Source organism: Lichenostomus cassidix, chromosome 18, assembly GCF_008360975.1.
Source record: "Lichenostomus cassidix isolate B80296 chromosome 18, HeHo_3.0, whole genome shotgun sequence".
Lineage (NCBI taxonomy): Eukaryota > Metazoa > Chordata > Aves > Passeriformes > Meliphagidae > Lichenostomus > Lichenostomus cassidix.
The window spans coordinates 8,246,237-8,260,102 of record NC_139498.1 but is presented as its reverse complement, the minus strand read 5'-3'; the positions used below and the strand labels follow the sequence as shown (position 1 = coordinate 8,260,102).

Sequence of the window (13,866 nt, the reverse complement as noted above, 5' to 3'; positions counted from 1 at the left end):
ACCTTACAACTTATTAAGGCAGAGACCTAGAGGGAGCAGAGGAAGAGCTGTTAGTTTGCCTTTCCCCGTGTCTGCTCTGTGTGTGATTGCTGTTAAAGCTCTCTGGCTGCAGAGACCTTTGCTTTGTCAGCTCAGGCTGCCTCTGGGCAGATCCCTGGGGCAGTGCTGACAAGGGGGATAATCAGGAACCTGTGTGGGATTGAGCTTGGAGTGTTCTGTCACCATGCTTCAATCACACTTTGCAGTGGCTCCTAACTGCATTTTTTTTTGGATGGTCTGGCAGAGCCTGTATCTCACAGAAACTTTTTCAGTGGCACTGTTAGCTCTCTCTGCTGGTGCTGCTACATTAAACTGGCAGCTTTGCAATCCAGTGAACTTCCTTTCTCTCAAGTTGTGTGTTCCTTGGACTTCCAGCTACTTCATTGGCTTTTTTTGTTTTTCTCATCACCCTAACTCCAAAACAGGTTTCAGTACCTGTTTTTACAGAATCCAGTGGTCATGTGCTCCTTTCAGGGAGCTCTGTTCTTCCTTTCCCTGAGTCTGGCCTGAGCATTTGATATTCTCCAGTGACTCAGTGCAGATGGACAAGAACTGCTGCTGGCAGATGTGGGCAAGGATTAATTTGGTGCTGATGCTGTTGACTGAACACTGTACTTGGGCTTTTAGTGCCACTGCAGAGCTCTGATAGTCATCTGCTCAGGGCCAGGGTACACCTCAGCAGTCTGAGTGAGACGAGTTGCTGTGTTTAGGAAATCAAATGCTTGTATTCTCCAGCATAAAGAGGTATTGTGTTGGTAGCCATAGCACACCAGGATGCTCCCAATGGTTTTGAAGGGCCAGTGAGCCAGGATCAGTGAGAGAAGGGAAGCTCCTGCTGCTTCTGGGCCTTAGAGAAGTGGCTGAGAGAATAATGTGGCTTTCCCAATTTTGGGTTCATTCATTCCTTTCTTGACAGCACCTTCTAAGTTGAAATTTGGCTTGTCACTTGATTTACACATGAAGTACAGTGTGTTGGTCCATAAGTGTTTTGCCAGTGGGCTACATAGGCTGTGTTTAGAACAACAGGGAAGAGAACGGAATGAAAAACTTGCAGTCATGATATTGATAAATGTTGAAATGGCCTGGCTGGCAGAAAACAGGCTGTACAGAAGTTTTTCTAGGCTAAAAGGTGACTTTATTCTACTTTTCCAACCAGCTGTGTGCTGTATTTGGCATATTGAGTAGGGCTTTGCATCCTGTTTGGTTTGTAAAACGCACATTCTGCCCAAAGCCATTGCACACAAGTCTCAAAAGAGGAGTGAAGCTTTAACAGAGCCTTATAAACACCAGACAGCAAATCTTAATAGAAAGCTTTTAAAAGTGGAAAATGAAGCAGGCTGAAAGAAGAGAGAGGACTCCTTACAGAGCAGGACAACTGCTGGAGACTTAGTTATGTGAAGACTGAATGCTTGGGAGTAGCTGTGTTCCAGCTGGCTGATGCCATGGCCAGGGAATCAATCAGCTGCTTTGGTGTTTGTGGCTATGAATTCCTGAGCTGGGTTGTTCAAAGTGCTACCTGCTCTCCATTCACAAAATGAGTAATTGCATTTAATGCTTTCTGGCAGCCTTTCCTGCAGTCCTGCTCCTTGGAAAAGGCAGACAGAAAGATCAGCCTCCCACAGCACGAGAGGAAGGAGTTATGGTGTCAAGTCTTGCAAACTCTGCCACTGTAGCTCTCAGCTTGAAACCTCAGTTCGTGCAGCCATGTGAATACCTGAAAATCCCTCTAACTCCACTTAATGCTTTTGTTATTTCACATGGAAAATAGTTTGAGTTGACCCCTAAAAATGTAAAGTGAGACAGGTTAAAAAATCAAATCTGTGTGTGTTATTTCTATTTCTTGTGATGGACTAGATATGAACAGAATGAATATTTAGGATTTTTTAGTACTTGTGGATTTTAAGAGATGACTTTCACATCCTGTAGGCTGTGGGCACACACCACAGGTCTTGTTTTAGTTCTGTCACTTCTTTTTTAGTAACCATTTAAGTTCCCTAGACCTGGGAAAAACCTTCTTGAAAGTTATGCTGAGGTTCAGTGCTATCCAGTGGAGAAAGGTAGTGGAAAATACAAAACTACTAATGTAATTCCATGCACAACTTCAGAAATGTGTTTTCTGATTATCTTGTTTGTAGACTGCTTTTGTAGCATTTAGGAAGGAAGAAAAGGAAAACTAATACAATAACTGAGATTAATTCAAGAAAGTGTTAAAATGGGATAAAACAATATAAAGGCTTTAAGAAGCATAGAGGAGTAAATCTGAAACTCCAGTGCTTTAATTTCATCTCATTGTATTATTGCATTCTTTGCTGGTGTTAAAATTTCCTCGAAGTTGAGTGCTAGCTGTGTGTTTCCTGGTGGGATTTGCCAGTGGTATAATTCATTAATCACAAATCTCTTCTCTTAAATAAAGTGCTGTGGGCTGAACTAAGGGTGGCACTTCTGGATGGCCCTGTCCTGGCAGATGGATGCTGCTATGGGAGCAGCTCTGTATAGCAACGTGTGATTATTAGTTTTGTATTTTGATAATCTTAACCTGAAATAAAATAAAAGTCCTGTTCTATTCTATTCTTCCTTGTGTCCTAAGAAACAGAGGAATAGCCAAGGTAGAAATAGTGTTTCTGAATCTTTGAAAATAATTGTGAAAGACATCTTGCATTAATTAAAAAAAGTCTGGTTATTATACCAATACATATGTTGACCAAGAACCCTGAATTTCTTAGTGCCAGGAACTTCATCAGTTGGTTTAAAAGTAGTTAAAAGTTCTTCAGAGGCAGCCCTTTTATGAAGGTACAGCTTTACTGTTACCTGCTTTGGAATAAAAATATCTATGTGAAAAACTTCAATGTTTTCAGCAGTTAACAAACAGTGGGGTAGGTGTGGAATTATTCAGGAAAACAGACAGAAATTTTAAAACCTGGGCCACAGGAGACATAGTTTCTTTCCCGTGATATTCTGAGAATTAAAAGAAACCAAAGCAACAAACCCCAATCAAAACTGCTGAGGGGGGTGCCTTTATTTATTTGTTTGTTTGTTTATATGTAGTAGATGTCTATTTAAAGTAAAATAAGAGCGACAGGGTGGGTATGTGCTGCCCATGGTTTCTCAGCTGAGGAAGAAGCAGTAAGTGACTGAAGCACCCAGAAGCAGCAGCAGAGGTGTCAGTGACTGAGCACTGTGTGCTGTGTGTGTTCTCTGCAGGGATGTGAGACAGAGGATTCAGCAAAGGATTGCTCAGGTGTTTGGGATCAGCTCCTCTGCCATGTACCTGACCAAGCCAACCTTCTTCTCCAGAATGAACAGCACAGAGGCCAAGACAACACACGATGAGTATTGGCACCCCCACGTTGACAAGGTGAGGAGCAATAACCTCTGTTATTAATTACATTATTAGATCACCTCAAAATCATTTTGCACTAAACAATCCATCAAACAGGTTTGAAAACTGGTGCTTCAGGGGATGAACCTAATGGGAGACAAGTGAGTTTTAGAAACTTAGGCCATTACATCCCATTTAATTTTTTTTAATGTAGTTTTGCTAGAATTAATAAATTGTGAGAATGACTACTCAGGAATCTCTTTTGTCAGCAGCATTGGGTTAAATGACCTGAATTGCTCTTTTAGCCAGGTCTAGCAGGAGCTGTTCCACAGTGGTCAGTTGGTCACTGTTGTTACTGATCTGAGCCTCCTGATAAAGGATTAACATTTGTATTTCAGCTCTATGTGAATTGAGGCTTTTTTACTGTGTGTGTTTCAATGAGGATATGGTACCTGATACCCTCTTTCAATAGCTTGGTGTTTTGGTCTTTTTAGAATGGAAGTATTGTGACATCCTTTTAACTGCACAGTCTTATCTGTAGGTTTATAGCTTCATACTTTGCATTTTTCAATGGACTTACATGATTTGGTATTGAATTTACTTCTGAATTTCACTGAGGTCAAAGGTTCTGTGCAGTACAGCAGAATACAAACAATGGAAGAATCAAAGAAAAGAACCCAACAGCAACAAAATACCAACCAAACAAAAAAACCCCAAAAACCAAAAAAACCAAACAAACCCCAAACAAGCAAAAAAACCTCCACACCACAATACCCACATTCCATTCAGGATTTATAAATGAGTCACTCTAGAGTCATGGATTACCCAAGATGGTACCAAATAAAATAATCCCATCAAAATCCAAGTTGTTCCTCAGGGCTAGAGTCTGTAAGTGGGCAGTGTACCTTGAAATCTGTGACCTGAGACACGGAAAAATCAAACAGAGGAATATTCCTTGCCATAAAGTATTTCCTGGAAAATGCCAGTCTCAGGGAATGTTGTGTCCTTTGTTGGTCACAACATTGGTGTGAATTCCTGTGTCCTTGTCATGGGGGCAGAAGCAGCTTGAATTTAGAAAATGGGGTGGTAGTGAAGACACAACTTATGTTTGAAAGCAGAAAGTGCTGTGGGGTGGAATCTGCCAGGTTTTGGATGCTCCTGGTTTGAAAAGCTGTGAGGTAACCAGTGAACAGGCGTGGCTGTAGACCAGAGGTGCTGGGGATGATTTTGAGATCCAGTGTTTTGATTTGTGTTGGTAGGAAGTAGCTGTAGGGAGCAAATTGTGCTGGTGGGATTCACAGAAATTCCATCATGTTATGCTCATTTCCAAGAGTTCCTTGGAAAAAGGTAAACTGGTGATTCTGGTTGTGTGAAGTGCAGTGAATTCATTGGTTCCTTATAGTTTTGCCACAGTTTCAGAGACTCAGATTTGACTGCCACAAGGGTGGGAAAAGCAGTATATTTCAACAACTGATGCCTATTTTCTCCACTCTTTTGTTTCAGCCTAAAGAAGCATATTTTAGAATTTCAGATTCTGATTTATTACTATAATGAGATCTGTGTCTGCACAAGCACTGCTTGTCAGTATTCTCTATTCTTTCCTTATGCATGGGAAATGCATAAGGTGGTTGGATAACCTCACAATTAAGTGTTTCTGCCTAAATATCTCCTATCATGTACAAGTTATTTTGTCATTTAAATGCAAATAAGTTTCCATGAAGAGAATTTGTGGGAGCTGCTTTTCTGTCCTGTCATCCTGAGAGTGCCTGAGTGTGATGGACAGCAGGCTGAATGTTTTCCTGTTTTTATCCTTCTGTTTAGTCCATGTTTTATTTATCTTGCAGCCTGACTGTTCAGGGAGCAGATACATCAATTGATTTGCCTTGGCTTTTTCTAACCCATCTCACGCTTCAAAAAACAAAACAAGCAGAAAACGTGCTCTCCTAAACTTAGAATGCATAATTTAGACCTTAGTAGAGTCTATACTGAATAATTGGGTTGTCTGATTGATGACAGTGGTTGAACTTGGTGATCTTGGAGGTCTTTTACACAACCTAAATAATTCTGTCTCTCTGAAGAGAATTATCCCAGTTGGAGCAGTTACCAAACACCTTTTTCATAATCACAAGTAGTTTGAGCAGAGACTAAATAGGATGGAGGTGTTGAGCTTCACAGGTTGCCTTCAGTGCAGTCAGCCTGGCTTTGTATTTCACTTTCTCCAGCAAACTGTTGCACTTAGCCCTCCCAGACTGCAGCTGAAAGCAAGGAAAAAAAGACATTGCTATTGAGCTGAGGTAGGTAGTGCTTCCCAGAAAAGAGCAATGATGTTCTTTTGTGGCCTCCAAAGCAAGTGTGAATACTGAGAAGTTGAAGATCAATAAAACTTGCTAGTTTGTTAGACGATTTCGTATTGTATCATTATTTATGCTTTCTCCTTGGAATAAACTAGTCACTTTAGGTATTTCTGTGTAATTTAACAATGAAGGTCATTCCTAGAAGACATCAGGATTTTTTCCTTGCCCCTTTCCAAAAGAAAGGTAAAATGAAGCTTTTGAAAAAGGAGTTCACTATATTTTCTGTTTCAGGGTGGCATTGTTGTTAAAAAGATGTGGATTCTTGGAACACATGAATATTCCTCTTGCCTTTTTCCTTATGTTGCTAAATCTACTGCAGTTATATTTCCCAATCTGAATCTCCTTGAAGATTTTTAACTGCATAATGAACTAGTACAGATTTATTGTGTCTGAGGCTTTGTTTTTTTTTCCAAAATTTATTTGGTTTGTAGTTACGCAGGAATGGAAACCCTGAAATCATCCGAATGACTCATTTAAACTTGTTGAATTTATAAGCATCTAAATCAAATAAAGAGAGTGTTGGTTTATGATGTGGAGTTTCATCTTGGATGGAATTTGTTTGGAACTGAGGCTTCCAAATGTCAAATATCTGATTTATAATGGAGTTGCTGTTGCACATGTAACACTGTCAGCAGTACAGCCTTACAGTTTTCTCTGATAGAAGCAGTGTGGGACTTAGATTGGTGCATTCCCCTGCCTGGGCAAGGATTCTGTCATCCTTCACAGAATGGTCAGGTTCTGCCATAAGATGGTTTTGGGTTTGTTTTCCTTGAATTTCTTCTATCAGAGCTATTCCAGCACTTCAGTGCACATTTTCCCAAAATTGGTTGGGTTTTTTTTTTTTAGCCTAAACATGCCCGTGATCAGTTTATACCTATTTTTTTCCTCCTCCCAGTTTTTTCTCCTCCCATCCCCATGTATTCATAGGTAGGAATCATAAAAGCCAAACCTTGAAGTCTCCTTACCTGCAATGTGCTGTGCATCTCCCCAGCCCTTCCCTGTATCTGTAGTCCTCTCTGTCACTGAGAGCAGCTGCTTTCTCTTCTAGCAGTCTCTTCTTCCCCTCTATTGTCACACATTTAATAAATTACATCAAAAGATCCTATTGCTGCCCTGGGACAGCATCATCTTTGAAAACTGAGGAGGTTAATTCTAATGTCTGCTCAAACCCATCACCTCAGCTCAGTTTGTAATTCAGAGATGTGCTGTTTGCTCTTACACTGTCTACTAAATAGATACTGCTAACAAATAGAACACTGCAAGTAGCTATCAAGGCTATTTTTGTGATTATCTACACAGAGGTAGTTGAAGTCTTACAGGAAAAGAGCAGTTTTGACTTTTTTTTTCTGCGTGCTGGACCAATGCTGATTGGAAAGTGGAAAGCAGAGGATGCTGTCCTAAATATCCTCAGTAATTGCAAACCTCTTGCATGGTCCTGCAACTATTTAGTTTTATATAAATGTGTCCCTCAAAAAACCACTGCAAAATGCAGCTGGCTAATTCTGTCAATTAGTTCTATTTATAATAATAGCCTTAAAAGAAGTGTCATGTAAACATCATTATGAGCATCTACCATTAAATATTAACTCTGTTTGACTTTTTGGATAAAGAGTGTTCAAGAAGAGCACATTAACCATATGACATACCAGGCAGAATGGAAATATCTGCATTTTTTTCTCTTGAGTTGTTTACAGGGAGCTGTAGAAATTTGATTTGCAGCTGAGTGGCTGCATGGTTTATCACCTGCTGTTAATGACAGCTTTTCTCACATTGTTTGAACTTCTGGTTTAATTATTAACCTCTCTGGTACTGGAAATCATTACCAGGGTAACAAATGTTTGATATACATGGAGGGACTTCTAGCATGTTAAATAATTGAGTATAATTTAATGCCTCCTTTCCATGGAGTTGCATTTCTCAGGCCTGGCCACTTCTAAGAGTCAGTAATGAATAAGGATAGGAATAGAAAAGTCATTTTCCCTTGCACACTGAATTCCCCAAATTAGTAATCTGTAGAAATCAGATGTGTTTGGTTAGGCTAAAATGCTTTGTAGTCAGCTCTTAAAAGTTCAGAATTGGTAGAGCCACCTTGGAGAGAAGGGAGAGTGCAAAGGGAGCAAAGATTGCTGCTCCACTGAAGAGTTGGTAAAAACAATTCTCATACATTTAAACTTGTTGAATGAACTTCTGAATAAATAAGTTGAATGAACTTCTTCACTGTGCTAATGCCTTTGCTGGCTGGAGACTTCCTTAAATCCTTAAATCGACTGGAAGTTTTATCACCACGTCAAGGAAGGGGAAAATAGCTTTGCAAAGCTGATTTGCATGAGAAGGGCTGTAGAATGGCTGCTTGGAGGTGCTGCACTAGCACTTGGTCATTAATTCCCATTTATTGCCTTGTATTGCTACCAAGGTTTGGGAAAATACGGGGAGAAGGGGGTCACTGTAATATTTCTCTCATTTTTGTGATTCAGGCTGTGCAGGGCAGCATATCACCAGATCTGGCTTTTTTCCTTTAAGCCCTTCTGATCAAAATAACAACATGAGTATGAATGAAAATGTCTTCCATCTGCTGTTCTGTTCTCTTTGGTCACTGTCCTTACAGAAAAATGTGTGCAATTGCTCCCAAGCCAAAATTTAACTGGCACTAATGAGTACAACTTAATCATAACTGAAAATATTTAGAAAACTTCTAAGTTTGGAAGTAGCACCTACCTCTGACAGTCACCAGGTCACTCAAAACACTCTGCAAATGCTGTATATTTATACAGTACTACTGTGCTGCACATTTCACTGTTTGACAGTGTAATGCTGAACTTTTGAGTTGTGATACACAAAGAAATTGGAGAATACAGACGTTGATTTCCAGTATTTTTTTTAGTTGCTGGTGACATGTAGATATGAAAGGAAATATTACCAGAATCAGCTAAGCTCAGTGTTAAATATTTAGATAGCTTAACTCTGGGCATTAGCATATAGTATTTCTTTTCTCCAACTTCAGTGTACATATCAACCAAAAATAATGCTTTAAAAGGAAGGAAAAATCACCTTGTTACACTTAAAAATGGGGTGTTTGGTCTGTAGGCTGAGAAGAAGCAGAGACTTAGTCACATTTGAAGGGTTTTAAACAAAACCTGTATGGAAAAGAGTAGAAGCTCCTCCAGCAAATGTGTGTTTCCTTGGAAGTTTTAATTTACTGTTACTGTGAATCTCCTGTGTGGTAGCTGGTGAAGGAGTAGAAAGTGAGGTATCCAGAAACCAAAATTAGGTAATGGGTGGAAATCATTAGTCAAGGGCAAGTCTTCAGCTTATTAACCTTCTGGTGAAGTTTTATCTTGGAGTAATATAAATCCTGTCTTTTTGATAAAATGTACTTCTGACACTACACTGGTTTTTGCTCTTGGATGATAGAAATCAATGGGAGCATTTTACTAATTATGGAAAATGTAAAATAGAAATAATAAACATAACATGCTAGTCTTGTATGTGTAAACACAATAGAATAGACTAATAAACATAGATAATTTCTAGAAAATAGTGTTCTTGCTTTTCAAAGACCCCTTTACTAAATACATGAAAAATGGAAAACTAGAAAAACCCACCAGATCAATCTGCTTACTTAGCTGTGCTCTGCAGAGATGAGATAAAGAATTTGTTAATTTATGGTGTTTTTGGCTTCTCCACCAGGTGACTTATGGCTCTTTTGACTACACTTCTCTGCTGTATCTCTCTGACTACAGTGAAGACTTCGGGGGTGGACGGTTTGTGTTCATGGATTCAGATTCCAACAAGACAGTGGAGCCCCGAGCAGGTATGAGCCCAGCTTTGCTCAGGTTTGCCATTTATTGACTGGCTGGGCTGGCAGGTGGTGTGGGGCTGTTTTGTGTCAGCAGGAATAATGTGGTTTAATGTAGCATTTTGTGTTCAGATTGATGATGTAAAAAGTGAAGATTAAAATAAGTTAAAATGTTGCCACAGTTTGTAATATTTGGTGTTAAGCCACAGTAAGTGACTTCCTTGAAAGCTGAAGGGTTTAGAACCAATGGCCAATTCTGATAGCTTAGCAGGTCACTGTGCAGCAAGAGCAGAACTAACTGTGACTGCAGCAAATCCAAATTAAAGCAGTTTATTTTAGACTGGCCTGAAATTCCTTTGCTGCTCAGGGTGGGGATTAATACCCTGTAATGGCTGGGGCTGGCTGTGAGGGTGATGGATTGGCACAGCTCTGCTGACCTGCTGGAGCATGATAAACTGTGATTACTTGGGAGGACTTCCAGGACTTGTCAGACTTCCAGGAGGTCTGACAGGGATGAACCTTCTGATGGCTGTCAGGTATAAATAATTGACAGCCTTTGAGGCTGGTTTGAGACTTTTCTAATAAGTGGATAATTTGGAACTAGAATTACTCTGCCTAGAGAGGAGCTCAGCCTGAACTCATCTGTCTGGCAGGTGAGTCCTGAGCTTCCAGCAGTGTTACCTTTTATAACACAAGATCAGTCATGCTTCTGCAGGGAAAAAAAAAGGATAATTTTATATTCCTGCTGTGTTCTATTTTTTTCAAGACAGAAAAGACGGAAATTGACTCATTTAGAGAGCCTCAGTAATTGTCTGCTGACAGGCATTACCCCAAGCAGAACTTGACTGTGGACTGTTGCTGCCTGCAAAGTGGGATGGATGTTTTTTGACTTATGGATCATAGTGATCCACTCACCTGCAGTGATGGTGGTTTAGATAAACTCTGAGATTACCTGCATTCTGCGTTTGCTATCAAGAATTTTATGTTTGATTATTTTGGCTTTTACAATTGGAAATAAACCCTAAACTGAAAGCATAATCTATTGCAAAATGCTGCTGCCAGTATTTGGAAAGGCAACACATCAAACTATTTCGTTTCCAGATGCAATTCTAAGATTACCAGGTCTTTATAGCTGTAGAAATCCTATCTGATTTCTGGGTAGGTGAGGAGAGCTGTCTCCTCAGTTCAGGGGCACTCAGCCTGGCTATACTGTGCAAAGTACCCCTGACTTAATTTCCAAAAGTCTGTAACTGTGAAATTGTTTCCATTCAGCCCCTTCAGTTAATTTTCAGGTTTTCTGCTGCAAGGTCTTGATGGCTTTTTGGGGGAAGAAGAGGAAGCTGATGAAGTACAGATATTTTTTTTAACAGAATAACCCCAGGCTGTTTTCTGTTGCTGGTACAAGCTGATGCATTTTTCATGTTCAGAATGTTCCTCTGCAGTGTTTTTTCTCTCCTTCTGTCTTTTTGGCTTTTGTTTCTTTGTTTTGTTTTATGCCTGTTTTGATCCTTTGTGTTTCTCTTGTCACTCCAGCTCAACTTCTAAAACCACATGTTGATAAGCTTTCATGCTTCTCATTTAAGAGATCCAGGCTTTTTTAGAGATGACTCTCATAATCACTGGTTCAGTTTTAGTGTTTGACAGTTAATTTACCTTCTCTGTCTTGCTAATGCCATTGCAATCCTAAAACCTGGCATTTCTTATTGTCTCACACTTAGCCTGCATTTTGGGGAGCTGATGCTGTGTGCAAAATGAGCAAAATGTTCTTTTTGTGTGAGCAGCAATTTGCTCAGGTGTCAGTGGGGAGCAGAAACCCATTGTTGGTGATGCAGCAGAGCAGAAAAGCATAATTAGAAATACAAGAAAAAGCAATTAAAAATAAAACTTTGTGGGATGTCCTGGGTTTCAAAGTGTTGCCTGGGCAAGTCCCTCTGCTGCTTCAGATGCATTTGCAGCTCTTTACTGGTGAGGATCAGTGTCAGCCAGGCAGCTGGGGACAGGCAGAACTGTTCTAGGAGTGGAGCCTAAAGTCAAGTGCTTTTCACTTCCTCAGTGTATATCACTTGTGGATTACTTAAGAAGTCTGTAAATCCTGACTGTCACATATTTGAGTGAAAGACTCTCTGATTTGTAGGATGGACTTTACCATCCCCTAGTTTGGTTGTCAGCAAACATTAGCTTGAAGAATGAAATATAATTTATTAACCTTGAGGCTCTTGAGATTATTTTCTTTTTAACAGAAATGAACAAGTCAGTGCCAGTACAAGTGTACAGACCTTTGGCTAATTCATAACCAAACGTGGCATGAAGGAACACATCTTTCTTGTGCCCTGATGGGCTTCAGAAATATATGTCTTTTGACCTCAGTCAGGACCTCTTCTCTGCTGCAAGAAACTCACTGTACCATGAGGAAGAGAATTCTTAGTGCCAAAGGAAATACCACTTTGAAAAAAAACCATTTTTTGGTGAGAAAGAAAGAAAACCAAAGTAGTATCTGTTCCTTTTAAATATATACGGAAATTCTATTTCCAAAATTGTCATACCTTTTCCACCCTTCACACCAGGGTTGGCTCTGTTTGAGAGACTACAAGAAATAGAGAACATTTTGAATGAGGTCCTTCAAAATGAAACCCTTTTAACATCAACTCTTTTTGCTGGTCCAAGACATGTTTTAGTTATCTACAAGAGATACAGGAGGATTAAGAATAAAAGGCAGACATCAAGGCACTCCTTTTTCATTTACAAAATTGGTATATTTTCTGCTGCTGCTAAACTTGTCAGTGTTTAAAGTCTCATACTTTAAAATTTCATACTTTAAAATTTCATCATTTTGAAAGAGCCCTGTGTGAATTTGGGGTCTGGAAATATTAGGTCACAGACTTTACTTGATCATGAAGTGCAGATGAAACTCTGCTGTTGGAATGAAATCTCAGTACTGCTTCTGTGTTCCTTATTTGCATGTGCATTTCTTGGTTTGAAGGTCAGCTTTGCTGCTCTTATTTTCAGCTTACAAGGGAATTTGTTCTTCATACAAGTCATTTATTATACAAAGGTAGAAGGAAAGGTCACAATCACTTCTGTGTGTTTCAGGAAGAAAATAATCAGTGGGGCAAAATGAATTCTGTACATTGGGCAGTGAAATGTGACCCTTTAATATCAAACTTAGCATATTCTCACAGCTGTCAGAAGTGTGTGTTTCTGAAAGTGTGAAATATTTGATTTGAAGGTATAAGGTATTTAGAAACTTGGATTATTCTCTGTTTAAGATGGAAACTCAAAGCCTGTGCTGTTTTCTGCTCAGGTAGGGAAAAACAGACATTTTGGGATGCACACGAGGTTTTCTCATTTCCCATTTCACCCAGGAGTCTGTGGGTGCATTCACTGGGTAAGTGTAGCTTTATTGTAGTGGTTCAATATCACATGAGTCTCACATCCTGTAACTATGAGAATTGGTGCAGTATTCCAAGTTAAATTGGTGGGAATCTGTCTTATTCTTCTGTTACTGGGCTGTTGAAAGAAACAGGTTTGAATAATTCACTACTAAAGGCTGAGGAAATGCAGCACAGTGACAGAAAGTGCAGTGACATGAAAAGTAAGATTTCCAGGTTCAAGAGGCCCACAGCAGCGTTAACAAAAGGTGGGAAAAATGTGTTTAAAGCACATATTTAGTAATCTTTCTTGTATCATGGAATAGTGGATATCCCCCCTCTCCCATACAGACAGTCTCTTCTTTCTCTGTATTCAATCCACATCATCCAGATTCAGTCTAGATCATGATAATCTTCTGCCAATCCTAGCTTCAGTTTTGCTCCAATCAGTAAAACTGGAGCACATCTTGAAGTTAAATCAGTATCAACTGAAAGCTGAGAATAATTTTTAAAAAATCCACAGAAGTAGCTGTCAGTCCTGGTGAAGAGCAAATGGAGCCAGCATTAGCAGCTGCAGTACAAACCAGTGTGCAAAGGACAGCAGTTCTTACTGATTTGCAATACTCATCACAAGTTGTGCCAGGGACTGGTGAGGTGATTGCAAAGAGATGTAGGAAAAGGAGGATCAGTTGCAGTCATGTCAAAAAGACAGAAAATAGCTCTTTATTTCTCTGTAGAACTTGCTTTTTGTTTTGTTATCTATGGAAGAATGACTGTGTTCCAGGCAGGTTTTGTATTCTAATGGTGCTTGGTGACAGGTTAACGATGGCATTAAATGAAACACCATTTGAATTGGGCCCATGAAGCAATGGGTACCTGGGAGTGCAGGTCAGTCTAAATACTCCCCAAGGCTGTCACACCTTCACACAGGATGGAAACTGCTGTGATTTTGAGCAACCAACTGTGCTGGTGGGAGAGAAGACAGGGATT

General features: G+C 39.8%; 1 protein-coding gene across 3 annotated transcripts in view; it reads left to right on the top strand.

The window, feature by feature from the left end:
* Positions 1–13,866, top strand: part of OGFOD3 (2-oxoglutarate and iron dependent oxygenase domain containing 3) — a 42,820-nt gene that overhangs the window by 14,958 nt on the left and 13,996 nt on the right. For all 3 annotated transcript variants that reach the window (XR_014855626.1, XM_085077916.1, XM_085077915.1), the window contains exons 7-8: positions 3,241–3,394; positions 9,400–9,523. Coding sequence is in view for 2 of the 3 variants with exons in the window: in XM_085077916.1 (XP_084934042.1) it covers positions 3,241–3,394; positions 9,400–9,523 (278 nt within the window). In the remaining variant the exon portion in view is untranslated. The remainder of the gene's footprint in view (positions 1–3,240; positions 3,395–9,399; positions 9,524–13,866) is intronic.